This window comes from Molossus molossus, unplaced genomic scaffold, assembly GCF_014108415.1.
Source record: "Molossus molossus isolate mMolMol1 unplaced genomic scaffold, mMolMol1.p scaffold_m16_p_7, whole genome shotgun sequence".
NCBI classification, from domain to species: domain Eukaryota; kingdom Metazoa; phylum Chordata; class Mammalia; order Chiroptera; family Molossidae; genus Molossus; species Molossus molossus.
Window position 1 is genome coordinate 11796505 of NW_023425401.1, and position 21265 is coordinate 11817769.

The following is a 21265-nucleotide window of genomic DNA, read 5'->3' on the forward strand; positions in this document are numbered from 1 at the left end:
GCAGTCTGCTGCTAACTCAAGCAATCTGGGCTCACAAAAACAGGTGGTATTTATTACTGCTTGGGCAAGCTCTTCTGCTTGGGCCTAATGAGTGGAATTATATCCTCAATTATTCATATGAACTGAACACTGTACGGTTCAGTCACATCGGTGATCAGATATCTTGGAAGCAGGGTACCATGGGGGGGGGGCTGGGGCGACGGAAGGCGTGGAGGAGGAGCCACTCTGGCTGTAACCCAGGTTAACCTCCACCTCTTTTTTGGGGGTGGGGGGGATTGTTTCCTTTCCCTGGGTTAGAATTCGGAGGGTGAGCCAGCTTGTGACTCCATAGAAAAATGTGTGTGCCGAGTCGGCTGAGGTTGTTCTCTTTGGTGCCGGGTGGGAGGAAAGGGGTCGGGAGGACAGGCCATGAAGATGATCCCTCAGATGGGACAGATGGGTTCATCACATGGGTGGTTGATGGCTGTTCTACAGAACAAGTTGCACAGGGTTTTGTTTCCAAACTTCGTCGTGGATGTAGAAACCCTCTGTCTGGGAAAAGTAGAGGGGAGGAGAGGGAAGGTGCTGGTGTCTGTTCCCACTGGCAGAGGGGCACCCGGGGTTGTGGCATGGCATGACGGGTGGGATGTCTGGTTCACGACCCCTTCTCAGACCCCCTCTCTGTGCCCCCAGTGCGTGCCCGAGACTTCCCCTGGAGCAGTACCCTGTCCATGTTGTACATCGATAACCCTGTGAGTACCCAACGAAATGGCAACGCCAGCCTCTCCTGTCGTTTTCCGTCTCGTTCAGCACGTTTAAGAAATAAGAATAAAAGCAAATAGAGATTTAGTTTTGTTCTTTCTAAAATGGAATTTAATTTATTAAAACAATTTTCTTTTTTTGAGATTTAGTTTTTCTAACATACAGTTATATGAGAGTTTGGGGATTCTGCTTGGTGCTTACTCTCCCTCTCCCATGTTTAATCTTATGAAATGTCCTGTTCACTGAAATACATCATCCAGGGTGAGGGATTAGTTCCTTTCCACTGATGATATGACTTCCAGATAGCATGGATTATTATATAGTGGCGGGATTTCCAATATTTGAGACAAAATTCTAGATATAAAAAGTCAAAACTGGTCTCCTTCACTTACCCCAGTGAGCAGAAGGCCTCATCTCAGAACAACAGCGGAATTCTCCCTGGGAAGTTCTGAAATTGAGTCCGATAAACTGCACAGTAGGAGAGTAACTTGAGGATCAGCTGCTTCAGACTTTTGGCCCCTAATTTCTCTAACTTCTCTCACTTCCCAGATGGTTCATAGAGAAACAGGTATGTAGGGAGAGAAGAAAGTCCCAGCATCTTGCCCCGGCTCTTCCCCGTCAACGGTCCTCTTTCCTAGTCTGTAACTGCGTGTTCACATAGAAGTTGAATTAAATGTCCTGTCCCCTTGGGTGTTTGGGTATGTATATCTGGTGGATAGTGCTTTCTTTATACAAATTATTTGAGCAAAATAAGCAGCTTCTTTTATTTACAACTCAGTTGTCTATGAACTTCTAGGTGTAAGAAAACAGTTGAAAACCCATTCAGAATTGTTTTAAAGCCTCTGGTCTACTGAAGGTAAAAGGGCTCAGTGGCCACATTTTTCACTAATAAGGAAATGAAAACACACACACACACACACACACTCTGTTATCTCCAGCCTAGAAAGTTCCTTGTTGGCAGGACAGCAATACACCCTCCAGGTTTCAGAGAAGAGACAACTTTGGGTCTTTTGATACTGTAGCGAGAGCCAAGAAGAGGTGACTTCCTCATCCCTCATCCTTAAATCAACATCAGGCAGGGTCCCCGAGCGGAATCAGGACAGCTCAGCCACTGACCTAGGGTGGAGTTTTGTGCTGATGCTTTTTATTTGGGCTTCGGGTGGGGGAGGGGGAGGGGAAGTAGGTGAAATGCCGAATCCTCTTGTGAGGATGTAAGTGCACATGGCCGGTGGCAAAAAGCCCAGGTCGGAGGCTTGGCCGATGTCCGTCCAGTGCGGTGTCTCTGTGGGGCCCCAGAGATGTGTTTCTCTGTGTTTATACCTACTTGCTTCTTTCACCTTCAGGTCGGCTCAGGTTTCAGCTTCACTGATGACCCCAAGGGATACGCAGTCAGTGAGGACGATGTGGCTCGAGATCTATTCAGGTAACAGGCCCTGGCTCTCTCTCGCCCTCTGCAGACTGAACCCTTTTCTCTTTCAGCTGGAAAATGCTTTCAGTAGCAGAAATATTACTGACCGGTCTTCCTAGTCCAACTCCTAAAGACATTTTAAGAATATGTCTACATGAGGAATTCACACACACACACACACACACACACACACACACGCTCTATTTTCCACTTCATTATATTATCACTGATCAGTGTGGAAGTGGCCAGCAGAGAAAGTAATGAGGAGAGCTGAGCTCTTCAGGCACAATTGTAATTTGGTAAAATATATCCTTTAAGAGACCGTGGAAACAGCAGAATTATTCAACCAAAGGTGACCCTCATGCCTTTCCACCAGAGGCCCGAGAGATTCCTACTCGCCGCCCAACACTCCCTTTAACTTCCGTTTGCCAGGAAGAAGCAGCATCTCCCCAGATGATTGCCCCCCGCCCCGCACCCCAGAATTCCTCCTTTCGTGGCTTTCAGATGCTGTTTTCCATTCTCTTGCTTCCTCTTGTGACTTTTCAGGCAGAAAACTGAGCTCCTTAGCTAGTTTCTTCCTTCTTCCCTTCATCTTACAAAATTATTCTTTTGCTTAAAAAAAAAAAAAAAGGAGGAAAACGGAAAGTTGTAAGCCTGATCAAACAGTATATATATAATTTCTTCCTTTCTTTTCCCTACATTAGTACAGCTATATTTAGTACTTAAAAAAAAAAAAAAAGTAAATGAACTTTCCTATTTGTTCACATTTTTCCAGCCTGTAAATTATTCCGAGAGACCAAGTCCTGATCTCTCCAGTCACCAGGTCACCAGGTCACCACTGTAGAACAGTTTACTAAAAGAACACTAGTGGCCAGACAGAGTTAACCAGCTCCTCTCCCCCCAACCTCACCCCGCACTCACAAAAGCGAAAGTGCGTCCCACAGAGTCAGAGGTGTTTCATCTCTGCCCCAGGCAGGTGCTGGGGAGGAGAGGAAACAGGACCCCTCCACCTTTCTCCCGGACACATTCTCTCCTCTGCCCTCTGCCTTAGAGAAGAACACGGCTGTTGTAGTCAACACTCCATTTGCCACGTGCCCCGTTCCTTGAACACTTCCATTCGGTTTCCAGCGGGGAGGCCCAGGACCCCTCACTTATGTTTCCAGGTGCAGTGGATCCCGGGAGCAGGTTGGACATCCTGCAGAGGTCCCCTCCTCCCGTCTGGCTCACACGCCCGCCCTGCACAGACACAATCCCATGGCTGTCCTTATAAGTACTCAAGCGCTATGTCTTTCTCATTTAGTATTGACTGCGGGCTCTCTTTGGTTTAAATCCAAACCAGTTTAGTTGTTTAACTAGCAAACACCCTGAGGGCGGAGGTTCTGTATTAAAGAAACACATTAATCCCTCTAAGCCAGAGGGTTACAACCCTGCCATTCCTTCTCTGTCTCTCCTTCCCCTCCCCCCAGGATGGTCTCAGCTCCCAGTTGCCCCTCCATGTGGAGATTACTGCTGACACTGGTCCATCTCCTCCAGCATGACATGTAAAGAGAACCTATTTCAAAGCCTCCATTGTTTATAGCTGTTTGAGTTCTTTTCGCTTCAGGCTCTTAGAACTGGAAAATAGCTAATCAAGGGTAGTGCAGTAAACTGATTTCAGCTGTTTCCTTTCCAGTTTACACTATTCGTCCCTTCTCTCCAGCTCTCCAGATGGGTGGTTGGAATAAAAAGGTCTCTTTGAAACCTGTAAATGGGCTACTGCAGGTTTAAAGAGTAAATCTTTCTTCTCCCTCCTTTGAAAACCATCTTTCTTTTCTTCGGAAAGTCCCATTTCCTTTGCCTGTTAACAGCCAGGCTGTGAGGAGGCTCCGCACGGGATGGGACATTCCCATTCAGGCTGCTTTTCTGTGTTTGGAAAGGAGACGTTTTCACTAAAAGATGTTTAAATGTTCTTCTCCCTTGTTTCTTTTTTCATACTTGAATTGTGCTATTGAACCACAATGCCTCTCTGGTTTAGAAAAAAATAATAAATTGACTGAAGAATAATGAATTTGTAACTTTGATTTGGAGCATACCAACTGGCGTTCCTCTCCTTCTGCCTCTGTTTATCAATGGCCTGCTCTGTGCCCGACACTGGTCCTGGTGCTGGGGACACAGAGTAAGCAAGCCCACAGCCCCTGCCCCTGTGAGGTGCCTGACACTGCACTCGTACAGCCAGAGGGAAATGGTACTGTCATTCAGTCCACATGTTGGAGTGTATGGGGAATAACATCTACTGCTACACAAAGCTTCACAGCAACGTGACCATGAAACAGGTTTCCTGTACTGCATGAGAACATGGCCTGATGCTCACGGCCTGGAGAAGAGCCCGGCCCAGCCCCACCAGAGGGGGGTGGATGAATGGGGAGGGTGGACCCTGTCTATGGCAACAAAACAAAACCACCAAGTTTCTTGTTGCTGAGGTGGTTTTGGTCAAACTTCCAGCAGCTGAAGATGCTCCTTGTTTGGCCTTTGTTGTTATGGAGCTTTTGTTTACATTATTTTAACCTCAACCCTCCTGAACATCTTGTATGTATCATGCCTCTGACCCGTTAGTGCTGTCTTCCGGTCTCTAGACCATTATCATCACACACCCTCCATCGTCCTTTTTTGGGTCTGAGAAGTACTTTTATTCCAGTCATTCTCTCTTACGAGTTCTGTTTCATCCTGTTGTCTTCTAATACACCTTTCCACCACCAGGTAGCTTTTGACTTAAATTCTAATTATTGGAGAAAGGCTTGGCTCAAAGCCAGCAAGTGGAATAGCCTGGAAGAGGCATGCTTCCTGGTACCTGAACACACGCATGGAGTGCACACTCATGCACACACACATGCGTGTACATTATGTGTGTATACAGGGTGTCCCAAAATATATATATATATACAGGATGTCAGTAGATTCTATTACATTTTGAAAATGAAATGTATTTTAATAAACACTAGCTTTATAATTATGCAAAGTGGGGTGTACATTTTTTGGGACATCATATATTTTAGCAATTCTGCTTCTAAAATGTGAAATTTTATGTAGCCATAATTCTAGATTATATTTTTAGGCAAACCTTCATCATGTAATAAGAAGAAGAGCCCTTGACTAAAACACAGTTACATGAGCAAATGGCATATGTAAATCTAACTCAGTGAATTCACCTTTTTTTTATTTTTCACTCCCATTTAGGAAGGACCTACTAAGGGCTTGCTATTATTATTATTATTATTTGGTTGTCATTGTTCTGATTTTATTGTGAAGGTAAAACTTGATGATAGCCATGGCCAGTTTGGCTCAGCGGTTAGAGCGTTGGCCCGTGGACCAGAGAGACCCATTAAGGGCACGTACCCATTAAGGGCACGTACCTCGGTTGCAGTTTGTCCCCGGCCCCAGTTGGGGTTGTGTGGGTGGCAACCACTCAATGTGTCTCACAATGATGTTTCTCTCTCTCTCTTCCTCTCTCTCTCCCTCCTGTTCTATCTGAAGATAAATGCAAAAAAAAAAAAAAAAATTGTCCTCGGGTGAGGATAAAACAAAACAAAACTCGATGATAACTTCCCCCGTGGGGCCTCGCTTTGGACGGGTCAGCTAGAGGTTCCTGGCATCCTTTGAGCTACAAGCAACTGAGCTAAAGTACGGAATAAAGTAAAACCCAGTTACATTTGAATTTCAGATAAACAGTGAATAATTTTTTTAAATCTTAAAGTATGGCCCATGCAATATTTGGGACATACTTATGCTAAACCATTATTTGCTGCTTCTCAAAACGTCTAATGTAATTGGGCGCCTGATTTTGCAGGGCCTTTTACTCACTAAATCTGACAGCCCTAACAACTCTCCAACAAATTGTCCAAGCGCCTGGGCTTTAAGCTAAGGCAGATGGCCAAGCTGAACTTGACTATATTACATTATCCATTGCCTTTCCAATTAGCAGGAAGAGCGAACAGAAGTCAATTTTTAGCCTAAAGGTTAGAGAGGGAAGGGTGGAGGTTAAACTCCTATTTTTATCTCTGCTTCAAAGCTGGCTTATTGTCAACACTAACTTGGAAGCTATATAATGCAGCTTCCCAGATTTAGCTGATACAAAGATTTTCATTACTATTAATGATTAATAAAGAAATACACTGAAACACTACAGTAGCGTTTAATAGTGGAATTTTATGGAACCTTTGAAAATGAAGTAGGGCCAGGATCATGGTGACTGTGATGACCCAGTTTTGCCTCTTTGTGACCCTTGAACTTTCTCCCCCTTCTGATTTTGCAGGGCCTCCTTGCCTTTCGTCTTTCCTGGGTGGTTCCTGGCTGTAAGGCCCTCAGCAGGAAGCTGGGACCAAACCCTGCCTGGCCCTCAGGCACCGCAGGCTGGGGGCAAACATCCACAGAGCCTCTGGGTCTCACAGGGTTTTGTTTCCTTGAGTCTGTTTCAGTCGATTTCAGCACAACTCACCCAAGTGGTCTTCGCATTCCTTAGTAAATGAGATTTTTTTTTGAGCCTAGAGGCCATTGTACATTTTCTTCCATATCTGTGGCCTTTTGGTAGTTTCCTGTAAAATATGGTCATTTCACATTTTTTCTGTGCCTTGGTTATTAAGACACTGAAATTCTGGGAGCCCCATTCGGCATGTTCAGGGTCGCCCGGAGAGTCGGAAAGCAATGAAGGTGCCCATTACCTCACTACAAACCCCCGTTAATGGGGTCGAGAGGTTGCAGAACTGCCTCCAAGGTTGCTAAATAACAGGGGAAAGCCTGCATCACTTGGCTCAAGGTGGACGATCCACGTTGCTAACCCAGAGGTTTGGAAACCTGCCCAGAATGTTGACGTCCACTCGCCCCAGCTTAGTATCACAAAGTAAGACCGCAAGTGTAGTATGTTCCGACCCTCCACAGTATGGAGGGTTATGCTCATGCGACGCTGAAACCGGTGCCTGCAGAGCTTATACCACACTGGCATCGGTCTCGAACGTGACCCCGACTGTGCGAGGCTTAGACCGGGCAGCCTGGAGGCTTTGCGACTCCCTGAGACTTTTATTCCTGTTGTTTCTGCAGCGCGCTAATTCAGTTCTTCCAGCTGTTTCCTGAGTACCAAAAGAACGACTTCTATGCCACAGGAGAGGTGAGTCGAAGTCATGTTTTCTTGTATTCTTCCAAGAAATATATCGTGGTTTTATTCATACAGAATGTGTGTACACACATGCGCGCGCACATTAATTCAGCCCATATTAAACATCCTCCGATTATTCCCCCAAATGTCCTTTATAACATTGTTTTTTTTTTTAAATCCAGGGCTCAATGAACGTTCATATGTCACAACAGGTCTTCATGGCTCAGTCAGTCCCCTGCCTTTTTTGATGTTGTTGTCATTCATTGCGATCATTTTGAAGAGTCTAGGCCATGTGCTCTATGGAATGTTCTATTTTCTGAATTTGTCTGATTCTTTCCTCAATGCTTAGATTCAGTGAAAACGTTTTGGCAAGAACACAACATAGATGATGTCCATTTGTGACATTTTTGGTGATGCCATTGTACCCTCCCCCCCCTGCAGTATAATAACTCATTCAGACAGAAATCGTCAATGGATGCTAAAAGCAGCATTGGGCGACAGCTTGAGGGGAACAGGTGTTCACCTGCTCTCAGACTACTTATTAATTCCAAAAGGAAAAAGGTACCTTTCCAATGGTCAGATCTGGCAGATACCAGATGTGTCTGATCTATTTTCCTGTGGGTACTTCCTGCCGTCTCCTACAGAGATTTTTCACTCCTATTCTTCTCTGGTTTTTAATTTTAAAATATCACTGTGGACTCATGGGTTGTGATTTCTGTTTGATTGTTAAAATTTATTGCTATCATTATTGTTTTTGATGCTCACATTGCCCACATGTGGTCAGTGGGACCCCTCTCTGTCTGGATCCTGTGTCCTTTTGACAGGTCTCCAGCAGTCTTTGAACACTTCCTTGCTTTGGGACACAAATACATTTCTAGGATTATCTTGTGCGTCCTCTGCCCCTGCCCTGGAATCAGTCATTTTTTCAAGGAATCTTGGTTCCTTTTAATGGGGAATGGCATTTAGAAACCAAGACCTGAGCACTAAGCGTGCTCATAACTACTGGGATGCAATTTCTTTTAGACTCGGTCTGCAGGCAGAGCTAGGAAACAACATTTTGTTTAAAGCCATCCCATTATTCTAATTCAACATCACAAGTTTCTTCCCCCGCCCTATTTTGTACATGTGTGACCCTTTTTTTCACATTGGGGACCAAAGTTTCCAACAGCATCAGTGTATTTATTCTTCTGTTCAATCATCCAACATATGCAAAACAGCTTCACAATTACTACATCAGTACCATGGCTACAATAAACCTCCCAGTTACTATTAATTTTTTTTTTTTGCTGTAATTATTTTTATCATTAGACTTATTATTTTACTACAGGTTTAAAAACAAAGTACTGTGTTTAAAAGTTATAGAATTGATTCTGTTTTTAGGGTAATTATGTTACAACAGAATATACAGGTTCACCTGCATATGTTGGTTTCAATTTTGGGGTTTGCTTTTTTACATCCATTTAAATTTAAGGTTGTTTCAAAAATGTATCACAGCCAGCATTTTGAGAACACACAACTTCCTAGATGCTAAGAATATAGTTGTGAACACGACAGAAAAAATTCCCTGCCTCCACACATTCCAGAGGAGAAGACATGGTCAATAAATAACTATGCACTGTGCCATCATGCAGTGACAAGTGTCATGACAAGGATACAGCAGGGTTCTTGTTGGAGTGATGCAGGTGCTGTTTAGGATAAGAGGGCCAGAGAAAGGCTCTCTGATAAGGAGACAATTGAGCAGAGTCCCGAGTGATGTAGTAGAGCGATGGCTGTAGCATCTGGAAGAAGGCATTTCCCGGAAGGAAGAACAGCAGATGAAAAGCCTCTGGGGTGGGGACAGGCTGGGTGTTCTCAAGGAGAAGCACAGAGCTGCTGTGGACGGAGCCGAGATGGGAAGGGCAGGCAGACCGTGCAGGGCCCTGCTGCCCACGGTAGAGTTTCGATTTCATCCTAAGTGTGATGGGAAATCATTGGAGGACACAGTGAAAGAGTAGTTAGAATCAAATTCAATTCAACACACCTATATTGAGTGTCTGCTGGGTCTGAGGCATTGGATGAGTATTGGAAATTTAATGATTAATAAGACATCGACTCCATCCTACAGCTGACAGTAACAATCCAAGCACAGCACAGAATGAAAAGTGCAGTTTGGGGGTAGCTACGAAGCGGCCCAGGAACCTGCAGCAGCTGCCTCAGCCTGGGGCCATCTGAAAGGCCACACAGAGGCGGCAGCAGGTCGGACGGATCTGGGGGGGTGAATGGGGTATATTGTCAGTTCTTTTTCTCACAAGGGCGAGGAACCCTATTCGAAGTGGTCTAAGACCGACTGAGTTGAGTGCCATGAGGTATGGCTGGATATGGGCACTCAGTGTCACCAGGAGTTTGTCTTTCATTCTCTCTTGAGCTGTTCACTTAGCTTTGCAGTTCAGTGGTTTCATTCTCAGGTAAGTTCTTTCCCCTGTCCTTGCCCCTCCCCCCACTCCAGAGCTCTGGTCTGGCCGACCAGCTCAACTTCTCTTTCCCAGCAATTCCACCCATGTTCCTGAATCTCATGTGATCCATTTGGATGCCATTCTAGAACTAGTACCTGGCGATGGGGGTGGAATGTACAGACTGGCCAGAGCGGTACCCGAGGCTCAGCCCAGTGCCCAGAGGGGGGGGCTCGAGGGGGGGCCCTCGCCCTCTGACCCGCAGGGCTGGAGCGGGGAGATAAGTGGGCTCCACGGGAGGGCCCAAGTGATGGCACCTGAAGAAGGGCCGTAAGGGCTCTGGGCAGGCGTCAGCCCCAGAAGTCCACCGACGGCAGTCACAGTGCAAAGAGTTTTCGTCCTCTAAGGGAATGGCAGGTTGACGGCACGAGGGACTCCCTTCTCCTCGGCTCGCTTTCTTCTCTGTCCACGCTGTTTGGAAAGGACATTCTGACCGTTCATTTTTTAAGTCATTACCCAGTTGTGATTATTTGGAATCTCTCCTAATAGTTCCCTGCTACTCTTTGCCTTTTAGACTACTTCCAAAGCAGGTTGGGGGGAGGGGCAGGAAGAGACCCCCCCTTCATTTTGGTAGCAGCCTTGGAGAACGCCCAGTGCCCTCCTACAGAAGAGCAGTCGGCCTAGTGTGTGATTCCTTGTCTCGCAGATGATGGGGTGATGTTGTTAACCAAGATGTTGAGCTTTCAGCCAAGCTGCCAAATCCCGGATGGAAAATTTGTCTATTTCATGTCTGCCCGGTGGTTTCCACGCATGTCATTTCCGAACGTGTGTAGGGAAGGGCCATTCTGCTTTTACGTCCCTTGCCGCCAGGATGAATACTTTTAAGGAAACCTGTGCCTTCCGAGTGATGAAGGAAGATGGGAGGGCAGGCCGGACCTGGGGCAGAGACGTGGTTGCCAGGCAGCACCGTCTTCATAAAGAACTACACAGGATACGTCAAATCTGGGGGCACGTCTCCTTCTAGAAGGGAGAGCACTAAATAATGCCTCGATGGTTTATTATTATTAGAAAGCTGTGTTTCTGCAGTCTGGTTTGTTCCATCTGGTCTTCTGCTTAAAGGCAGAATGGATAAATGGAAGGCATTTTGGATAAATAATCAGGAGACCTGAGAGTCATTGCTGGTTTTGCCTCTCTCTGGATGATTCTAAACATGTTCTTTAATGTCTCTAGGCTTCTGCTTTTCATCTTATCATCAGAGAGGATGGTCTGTAAATTAGATCACTTCCAGGGATATTTTGCTTTACTAGAAATTCAACTGTAGTTACCTAGATGTGCTCTTAAAGCATCTGTGTACAATTGCAGTTTTAATATATTACCACCCACCCTTCCTCTCTCCGCCACCAAAAAAACACAACAAGTTGCAATAGATTTTTCAACAAGGGGAAATCCTCTCTCTTCTGAACTCTTAATTTCCTCGTCCTCTTTAGGGAGATTGAACAAAGAATGCCGCTCGGTTTGTAGCATGATCCTTGGAAAATAAATCCGTGAACTAAAAAAGGGTTTCCTGCTTCTCAGCGCAAGTGTCCTGGACCTAAGTGCCCCTGACATTGTGTGCTATGGATGGGACAGCCTGACGCTGCAGGGTCCGGAGCAGCTGTTCAGCACCCCGGCTTTTGTGTAAGGGAGTCTGGAAGTAATAACAGTATCTACTTGGTAGGGTTGTTTGGAGCGTCTAATTAGATAATCCTCCTCCAATGTTTAGCGGAGTGGCTGGCTGTGGTGAGTACCCAGCACATGATGCCCATTATTACCATCCATGTTGAAAAGCTGGATTCGTGCACTGTGGCCCCAGAACATAGGGCCTAAAGCATGGGGGCAGGAGCCGGGCCTTCAGACAGCTCTGCTCGCCTGCTTTGGGACGTGGCGCTGTCTGTCCCTCTGGTATCTGGAGGTCGTCTTTAAAAGAAGGCCTTCGTCCCCTCTAAGAGAACCGTGGAGCTGCCAAGTTGTGTTGGGCATTTTGGAGAGGCGCGCACGTGCGGGAAGGGACCCAGCCTCCCGGTGGCTGCGGGTGACCGTGGCGAGGCCGTAGCCGGGCCCAGTGCGGCCGGCAGCCTGGGCCACGAAGAGGAAGGAAGGACCGCTTTCCCCCCATGTCTGCCTGGAACACCAACTGGAATTAATTTTCTCTAAAGAGAGACAAATGTGTCTGTAAATCACCCTCCTCCAGGCATGAAAAAAAAAAGTACTTCAAAAAGAGAAGCAAGCTGCGTTTAATTCACGTAATTAACTTTCTTCATCAGTGTTATTCTTTCCGAGCCAGCAGCCGGCAGAGGGGCTGCTCTTGTTGTCGGGGTGCAGACCCGCTTCAGAACCCTCGCGGGGCTGCGTGGGCCCCGCCAGACCCTAAGCGAAGCCGCCCTCCTGGGAGGCGGGGCGGGGGGGAGGGGACTGCCCCTCACCCCCTGGGCACGTGGCTTCTGTCCCCCCCGGGAGAGCAGCAGTGCTCACAGGTGGCGGCAGGAGTGGACACTCCCTGGACGGCGGGGCCTGGGGTGGAAACCAGCACCCCTTCCGGGCAGGGGACGGGCCTGCTCTCCTTAGAAGCATCTTGTAACCATGGCTCATTTGAGGGTCCGATAAAGGCAAAACTTTGAAGCCGTTTAAAAATGAAGGCGCTTAATAGGATATTTTATCTTCATTTGCATGAAGGCAGTCCTGCTGGCTCGTGGAGTCCGACAGCCCTGATTGCAATCATCGCTGGTCACGGGGTTCCGGCGGGGCGGGTGCAGGCCCCCAGTAGGCCAGAGCCGTGGTTGGTTCATTTGTTTCCCGTGAGACTGAGCACGTTACTGAATGCATGTGATAGAGTGGCTTCATGCACAGCTCTCACTCGATGAGATGAAATCTCCGTGGTTCTTCTCCCCACTTCCTTTCATCACCCTTTCGTGGCTCGTCTCTCCCTGTGCTGCTTACTCCCCAGGCCCTGGGACCCTCCTTTCTACTCCCCTATTTGCCGGCTCTTCAGTGCCCTGCCTCGCTCTCAGCCTGCCTCTCCTCAGCCGTACGGTGCTCAGGTCCTGTCTCCAGCGCTTCCTTCATCTCCGTCACGGTCATTTGTTTCTCTCCCCCATTCTGACTTGTTATCAGCTCATTGTCCATTAGGAAGGATCTGAAAAATTAAACTTGTATTTGAATAAAGACAGAGCGTAGGCCACAGAAGGTATTTGCATTGGGGAATTTCAAGCACTGACGTACAAGTTGAGGGGTGACGTCTGACATGGGATGGGAGAACTGTTCTAGCAGGGGCCTGTCCTCATTCTATGGAGGCCTACACCATTGTGCTACCGGCCCAGGCTTGCAGTCATTGAATACGGTAACCAGAAGGGGGCCTTCAGCAGTACTGAGGTCACTTGTTTTATTTGTAGGTCTTATTTGAGAATATTTATTGAGAGCAGATCATATGACAGGCAAGATGCTAAGCACTGTTTTATGCATTACCTCGCTTAATCCTCACAGCTACCTTATGAAGCCGACACTGTTATTATCATTCCCATTTTACAGACGAGATGACTGAGGCTTGAGGTTAGGTAGGCCTTACTCCGGTCTCCCAGCTAGACTCCAGAGCTGGCTAAGGATTGGAACCCTGCTGCGGAGATGCAATCTGGGGCTTGCTAACTCTTCACGAGTGCACTGTCTCTAAGACCTGGCCCTTCCCACAGAACAGGCACACTTTCCGTAGGAGGGAGGCAGACAGCCCTTCCATATTTTGTGCAGAATCTCTCAGGGTTATCAACCTTACACAAATAGAGAAGAAGTTCCTAGCTCCTTGGATGTTTCTGTCTTTCTGGCCAAGACTTAGTTTTAATCATAAAGACTTGGCTTTGATCATAAAGTTTTATGGAGTAAATGGAAGTTTCAAGTGATGTAAAGGCTTGAAGTCCTTGGAATGCAATTATTTCCAAAAGCTTGGAACTTGCTGAATTTTATTAGATAACATGCAAGCTGCTTTAACTCTGCAGCTCATGACAAATGTCTATTTTCAGTTACGTTCATCCGACTTGCCAATATTTTCTTTTAGAATTGAAAACGGATTTGTGACTATTTAATGAGTTTAATATTAGAAAAGTTAAACTTTAAGCTGCAACCTGAAAAGCTGAACAGGGGCATATGGAAATGTTTGCAAATTGGGCCTCAGGCTCTTGGATCGCGTATCTAAGTAGAATCAATACACGTTTACTGATTCCTCAGTTCTGTGGAAAGGAATCTGAGTAAATCAGAAGTCATTATAAGCTTGTTTGAGGTGACCTACCATGCTGCCACACAAATAGTACCTGATTAGATGGTTGGGACAGGAAATGCTAAATTATATCTATAGTGCAGCTTCAACCTTCTGATTTTATCTACAGTTAGCAAACAGAAGACTCGATTTGTTGACTGTGGCCTGGTATGTTCATACTCTTTGTTTAAAAGTCAAATTAACTGTAGTCTCTTTAAACATAGGTTGTTCATCTGGTTGTGTCACCTGGCTTCAAGCTGGTTTCTGCAAAATCGACACCACATCAGTTGGGGAGTGGGGTGGGACGGTGCATCTTGTTCACCTATGCTTGTCACAGATGGATTTTTTTTTTTTTAAAGAAGCATCCTCTCAATATGAAGTAAGAATATATCACTTGGAAGGCAGTGCATACCTTTGCATAAATTCATGTGGCTAAAAGTTGGATACAGATCAAAATGTTTTTTCTAATGCCTATTCCTATAGATTCTGAGCTTCTTTTTAAGCTCCTATTCAAGAGAAAGGGTTGTTTAGATAAAGTCATATTCTTGGTTGAAACCATATTTTTAATTTTAATTGCAGCAGTGTGGTCTTGAAATTGGATGACGCATGGTCTAGAAATGTCTAGGAAGTTGTAGAGATTACCACAATACAGAAGTTTCAGCTTTCCCCATTCATTAATTTTCCGAAGCGGCCCCTTTAAGACCACACCTCTTCTCTCTGAGAAAATAGTGGTACAGTGAAATAAGGCTCCACCCCCAGGCTGGATGAAGCTGAGGGTGCCCTAGCTTAATCCTCTCCTCTTGGCTGCTGCTTCCTGTGCTCGTCCATCAGGTTCTCAGCAGTTTTTGTGGTTTGTAGTCTGTGCATAAAATGATCTTCAAGGCATATTTCCTGATTCCCTCTGATCTCCGTAAATGGGAGTGGCTGCACCACAGTCCTTGTTTGGGGACAGCCAGAGAACATGGCCCTGGTATGACTCTCTCCAGAAGGACAGCCCACCTTGTCTCCTTCTGGGGACACAGACAAGTTCTTATCACTCCCAATGTGAATTCTTCAAAGAGACATTCACTTCGGCTGGAGTGGCTGGGGTTGTGGGGGTAGAGCAGGCAGAGGGGTGCAGGATGACCTTGACCTTCCTCAACAACCACGGCTGAGGTTGACAACTGCCCCCTTTCCACTTGCCAAGCACAGGTTCGGAATCAGGGCCTGTGGAAGCGACAGTGTGTGTCCGGGTGTAGGTGTGTCTCATTTCAAAGGCCATTGCTTATTATCACCCATAAAGTTTCTGCACGCTTTACCATAAAAATGCATCCTGAGAAGCAAGGCAGAGTACGAAAACATATAACTGCATTTTTTTTTAAAACTAGACTTGAGGAAGAAATGTAGACCCCCGAGAGAAGCTTAAACAACAGTAACCGCTAACATATGTGAAATTTCTGTAAGAGGATATTGTTTTCATTATAGTATTATTCTCCGACACGATTTTTTTTCTTCTGGGGGAGCTGATTAAAGCTCGATTTTAGGTACGAAATGTTTTTTCCTCCCTTAAAAGTCACCAGGTGCAGGAGTCCAGTCGGTCTGCTGTGGATATTGTTGAGACAGGTAAGAAGGGAGAGATTCAAGCGGAATACACAGTTACACGTTTTTGTTTTTTTTTTAAGTTCAATTTCATTGTGCTTTTACACATCTGGATAATTAACCAAGCATTACATTCTCTCCAGACTATTTTTACAAGTACAATGTGCTCTTAATGTGATTTCCATCAGGCTGTTCCAAACATCATTTAAGAATGCAGAGAGATCGCAGACCGAGATTCAAAACCACTGTTCCACTGTGATGTTGAGATCTTGTTCTCTCACGGGGGAAATAAAAGACAGAGCTGAGTTCTGAGATCCTTCTGATGTAGCAGGGAGAACTGGAGGTTTATTGCTCCTTTAAGTTCCAGCAAATACAAGCAGACGCAGACACACCCCAGCATCTCTGGTCCTTGTCAGAGGTGAGCTCAAAATATGAACCAGGCAAGAATTGCACCTTGAAGTGTCTTTAAATATTAGAAAGGAATAATAAGGGCAGACTCAAATCCCAATGTGTTGATGGCCAACCTAGTCTGAATTAGTGTATTCGATAAACATGTGTATGTGGCCGAGTTCCTGTTGGAAGGTCACTGCTGAATTCTAAAATAACATGTGCGCAGATCCTTTCTGGCCACGTGCTGCTTCTTTCTTTTTACAACCGCTCTGATGCTGTTCTGAGCTTTTACGAGGCCCGGGTCTAATCCATGCTGGAAGGTTAGTGTGAATTCCCAGGCTTCAGGAGCTGCATTGACCAGCTGCTGCCCACATTGGTGAACGCCAGCCAGAGATCAGAGAAACCGCAGGGCGGATGGTTGTGACGGTTGCTGCCTTTGTCCTCGCTCCTGGCAGAACTCAGAACAAAAGAAGCAAGAATTCATAAAATTACAGGATCCCGATCACGGGTCCTTGGGGCCTATTTAGTCCACTTCTGTTCCATCAGACAGCTACACCTAAATTCTTCCTCCCGAATAAGGGGTTCCGTTCTATTTAAAACATATATACATGTATATATATACATCCAGAAAAGGGAAAAACTGGGCACAATAAAACATGATTTATTGTCTGGTCGTCTTTTAACATGCTTGTGGTGGTCAGAGAATCGTTCAATTGAGAAATAAATAATAAGTCTTGTCTTGTGAAAAAAAAAGGAAAAAGAAGAAATATGTGTCAACAGGAGAGCAAACGTAATTGAAATTTCACTATACCGTTTCAGTCTGTCTTCTCTAAAATAACCCTGTGGTCGTCTGCGGTGTGGCAGCCTGAGCGACGCAGCCAGTGGAATGATCGATGGGAACGGCAGGGAGGGATCTGTCCCCCTGACACCGGCAAGGACGTGTGTGATAGTCATTAGGAAGCAGAAACCGGGGAAACGTCATCGTTGTTAGGTTAGCCAATGTGACTGAACACGGAGGAATCTGTTCTGGACATGGTTATAGGACTTCCCATGTCACTGTTGATTTCCAGAAAGGGTCAGCCTCGGAGCATGTCGTGGGTAAACCCAAGTTTGAGCCCCAGCTTGGGGCACCAGAGACCCGTAACCTATTCCAGGACTATTGACTGAAATAAGGTTTGATATGAGCAATGGGAGGTGTGGAGGCAGCCACGCAGGGAGAGAATTCCAGCCAGGCACGTGACCGAAATGCACAGGCCCTTGTTTGTGTCGTGTTAAAATATAGGAAGATAAGGTGAACCTTATTTGGCCAATTAAAGTAGGTGGAAAAGCCTAGTTCATAGTATATGCTCAGAAATTGAATGGGTGTTTCTTCTTAATTTCCTTCCTGGGTATATCCTAGATACTCACAATGGTCACAAGAGGGAAGGTGCCCTGAAAATATGGCTGTTTTAGCCTGAGTTTGTCATCACTACCTGCATAGCAATGTAAAGTGCATTCCCTTCCATCTCAGAAGGAGCCAAGTAAGGTGTTTGCCAGACTTTATAACAAGACACCTAGAGGAATAGTATCACTAGAAGATATATTTTTTTAGCGTTTGTACTAATTTCCAATAGAGAAAAATGTTTAGAAGAAATGTTAGATAAGTCATTCACTTATCAAATACATTTTTATGTGCGGGACATTGTTCACATTCTGAGCTTAATTATCCATAAGATGGTAAGCTTTGCCTTATCTCCTTTGAGTCGAGCTTTTCATCATGTATTTTCAAAAGAAACTGTGAACTTTACAAGTTTTGTGCCTTATCCATTTTTGTGTCTCCTCAAGAATTGAGTCTGGATGCCTTTGTCAGAAGAGTTGCCCAATTAACTATCACCTAATGAAGAGTCTATAATACGTCTTTACCAGTGAAATGATTACTCAAGAAAATTTGCTCTTTTGGGGTCATCTTACAGAAATTGTATATGATAAATATTCCCTTATTATGCCTAAAAAGAGAATACATGGCACAGTTATGCAACAAACAAAATTTCAGATACATAAACACATCTTTATATCATCACAAGGAAGCCAAAAAGGGCTCCTGAGTGCGCATGACCAAATTGCTTTGATTCAGTCCTTTGCCTAAATAATACTACTGTGCAAGAGGGCTGCATCTGTGAGGGGATTTTGTACAAATGATGTAAATTAAATATTTTGTCATAACTTGGAAGGAGTTTAGGTTTTGGAGTAGGTCGGACCAAGTTGAACTCTGACAATTCACCTCTCCGAGCCTCGGTGTCCACATGTGGCGATGGGAACAATGATATCTCCAGCCTGTGATTAGGGTCTAAAATACAAGCGAGCTCTTGGGGAGCCTTGGAAATGTTGTGAAGGGTCTGCAGGCTCATATGTACCCACATAGTGCCTCGAGTCTATTTTGAACGTATATGCATTGCTGGTTTTCAAATGCATGAGGTTAACTCAAGGTTCATCCAACAGTTGTTTACTGAGCAGTAACAAATAAACAGTGCCAGGCCCCGGGGGCTGCACCAATACACGCAGCAGACCGGTCGGTATCCCTGTGTTCACCGATCTTCTAGTCTGGTGGGGGAATAACCATTCAAGATAAATAAGTAAAAATTAGTTGGCGAATGATAAGGGTTAAGATGGAAAAGGAGAGGAGGGGAGCAGAAAACGTCGAAATAAAAGGAGTGTGAACAGTTTAGATAGGGTGGCCCGGGACGACATCCTCCAGAAAGTCTCCCTTAAGAAAGTGAGGGAGTTGACCGAATGATATCTGGGGAAGACATTCCAGGTGGCAGGGACAGGTACCCCAACGGCCCTGTGGGGAGGAGCAGCGAGGATCAGTCATGACTGTGGTCCCAGGCGGGCTGGAGGAGACGGAGCGAGAGGGCAGTAGGGATAGAGTTATTGAAGTGACCCGATCAGGTCAGCTCTTGGGTCACAGGAAAAGCACTTTGCTCTCCTCTGAGGGAGACGGAAGAGCTCAGAGGTCCGGAGCGGAGCAGTGCCAGCATCTGCTTTGTGTTCCCGGACCCCAGGCTGGTCAGCAGACTGGAAAGGGGAGGGGCGCGAGCAGGGGCCAGTTCCAGGCTCCGCCCAGTCCAGGCCAGGTGGTCTACCTGGAGCCAAGGGATGACATGGAGCTGTGAGAGACGGTGGGCCATGGACACATTGGACAGGTGGACTTTCTCGGGGTATGAGAGAGATGAAGACGGCTTTCTGGCCTCAGCAGTTAGACGGCCGGAGTTCCCACGAATGAACGCGAGGCTGCAAGGAGGGCTTGGGGATTGGAGCCTCCCTTGGAACATACAAAGTTTGCTATGAAACATCCATGTGGGGGTGTCAAGAAGGCAACCTTTACGTGGAAAAACTGCAAGGTGGATTTTGGATATTACTGAACTCATAGTAGCTTTTTCAGCATAATCTAAAAGCAGCGTTATTTTTATGCTTGTGTCCATAGAATATATATTTTTCCATCACTGGTAGTTCGATCATCAACTGCTTCCATCCATTTTTGTATTTATTTATTTAAATCTTTATTGTTGAAAGTATTACAGATGTCCCCCCTTTTCCTCCCCTTGATCCCTTTCTTCCAGCTCCCACCCCCTCCTGCTTTCCCCAACCTCATGTCTGTGTCCATTGGTTGTGCTTATATGCAGATAAGTCTTTGGTTTATCTCTTCCCACCCCTCCTCCCTCTGAGGTTTGTCAGTCTGTTCCCGACTTCCATGTCTGTCCATAGAATATTTTAAAACCGAAAAAAGAAACTTGTCCTAGAAAAGGTTGGAAATAGAGGTAATTTCAGTGACAATTTTAGTGGCCAATAAATAGTATTTTCCCTTTCCTCTTCCTTCAGTACATGTTGATGTCAAAATTTGCATCATTATGCAGATTTTGAAATCTTAATTTTGGCCTTGAGATTTTTTTTTTTTTAACTTTTAATGGAACTTTCTGGTAAGAAAAGCCCTGTGGGGCAGAATTGTGTTCACTGGTCCATTTTGTAAAAACTGTTTTGGAAGGAAACTGGAATGCTCACCAAGTCCATGTGCACTCACTCTTTTCTGTGCACCTCGCCTGTGACTCGCCTGGCACCTGGTCCCATGTGGGCGACAAAAGGAGTGAGAGGCAGAGCCCTGTGCTGTCGTGGGATTTACAGTGTGAGGTGGCAAGTACTGGTCACGGCTCCTGTGGAGATACTGCGGCTTGATTGTTATTCTGATGAGTGTAAGCACATAATTTTACTAGCGTACATTTGTGAATGTTCATTTTAACATCTGCCCTTCTCAGTCCTATGCAGGCAAATACGTGCCGGCACTTGCACACTATATCCACACACTCAACCCCATCCTGTCGGTGAAGATCAAGCTGAAAGGGATCGCCATCGGGGATGCCTATTCCGATCCTGAATCAGTAGGTGTCTCCTTTGCCTTTGCATCTTGTCCCGTAAGGGGGATACACTCCCTTTAAGTAGATGGAGGCTCCTCTTGCCTTCGAGATCTAACCTGATAAAAAGAACTCTGTTGCCCAGTTGATGTCTAATAACTTCAATCCTCTCACTTGTACCAGATGTTTTAAGGTGTCAGCTTACTCTGTCTGCCCAGGTGAACTGTGAGGACAGGTGCAGGGGTGTGTGTGTATGGGGGGGGGTAGGTATTTGTGTATTGTGTGGGTATGTTCGTGTTTGTGTTGTGTGTATGTGTGTGTTGTGTGGTATGTGGTGTGTGTGTGTGATTGTCAAATTACAAAGGTTGTTCCTCCAAGCCGACGGCTTCCCTAACTCCCCCCACCCTGGGGCACTGGTGTTGTCTCTTTCCTAGATCATAGGGGGCTATGCAGCATTCCTGTACCAAATCGGCCTGCTGGACGAGAAGCAGAGAAGGCACTTCCAGAAGCTGTGTGATGAGTGCGTGAAATACATCAAGGAGGAGAAGTGGTTTCAAGCCTTTGAAGTGAGTCCTGGGCCCCGTTGCCCGGAGCAATGAGAACCATCTGAGGAGGGTCCCCACCACGGTGCTCAGGCTGTTCCTTGTCAGAGAGGGTAGATCTGTGACGTTGCCCATGCGGGAGGGAGACAGTGGGCTCGAACCAAGGACAGACTGCCTGGGTTTCTCCGAATTGCCCTTGGCTGTGTCTTCCACCTGTGATGGCCTCCGGGAGTTCACCTACCGTCTTTCATTAGCTCTGGCTAATCGGAAGGCCCTGCAGGCCCCAGGTCAGCCCGCGGACGGCAGGAGGAGGGGCCCGGGAAGCGGCAGGAGGCTCTTCGGCACCTGCTCGGGGCTTCAGAAGCCTCGTAGCCACACACGGGGTCTC

General features: G+C 46.1%; 1 protein-coding gene across 2 annotated transcripts in view; it reads left to right on the top strand.

Annotated features, from left to right (window-relative positions):
- Positions 1-21265, top strand: part of CPVL (carboxypeptidase vitellogenic like) — a 108391-nt gene that overhangs the window by 40430 nt on the left and 46696 nt on the right. For both annotated transcript variants that reach the window (XM_036246895.1, XM_036246894.1), the window contains exons 5-9: positions 673-731; positions 2085-2164; positions 7220-7286; positions 20240-20362; positions 20770-20901. In XM_036246895.1, coding sequence (XP_036102788.1) covers positions 673-731; positions 2085-2164; positions 7220-7286; positions 20240-20362; positions 20770-20901 — 461 coding nt within the window. The remainder of the gene's footprint in view (positions 1-672; positions 732-2084; positions 2165-7219; positions 7287-20239; positions 20363-20769; positions 20902-21265) is intronic.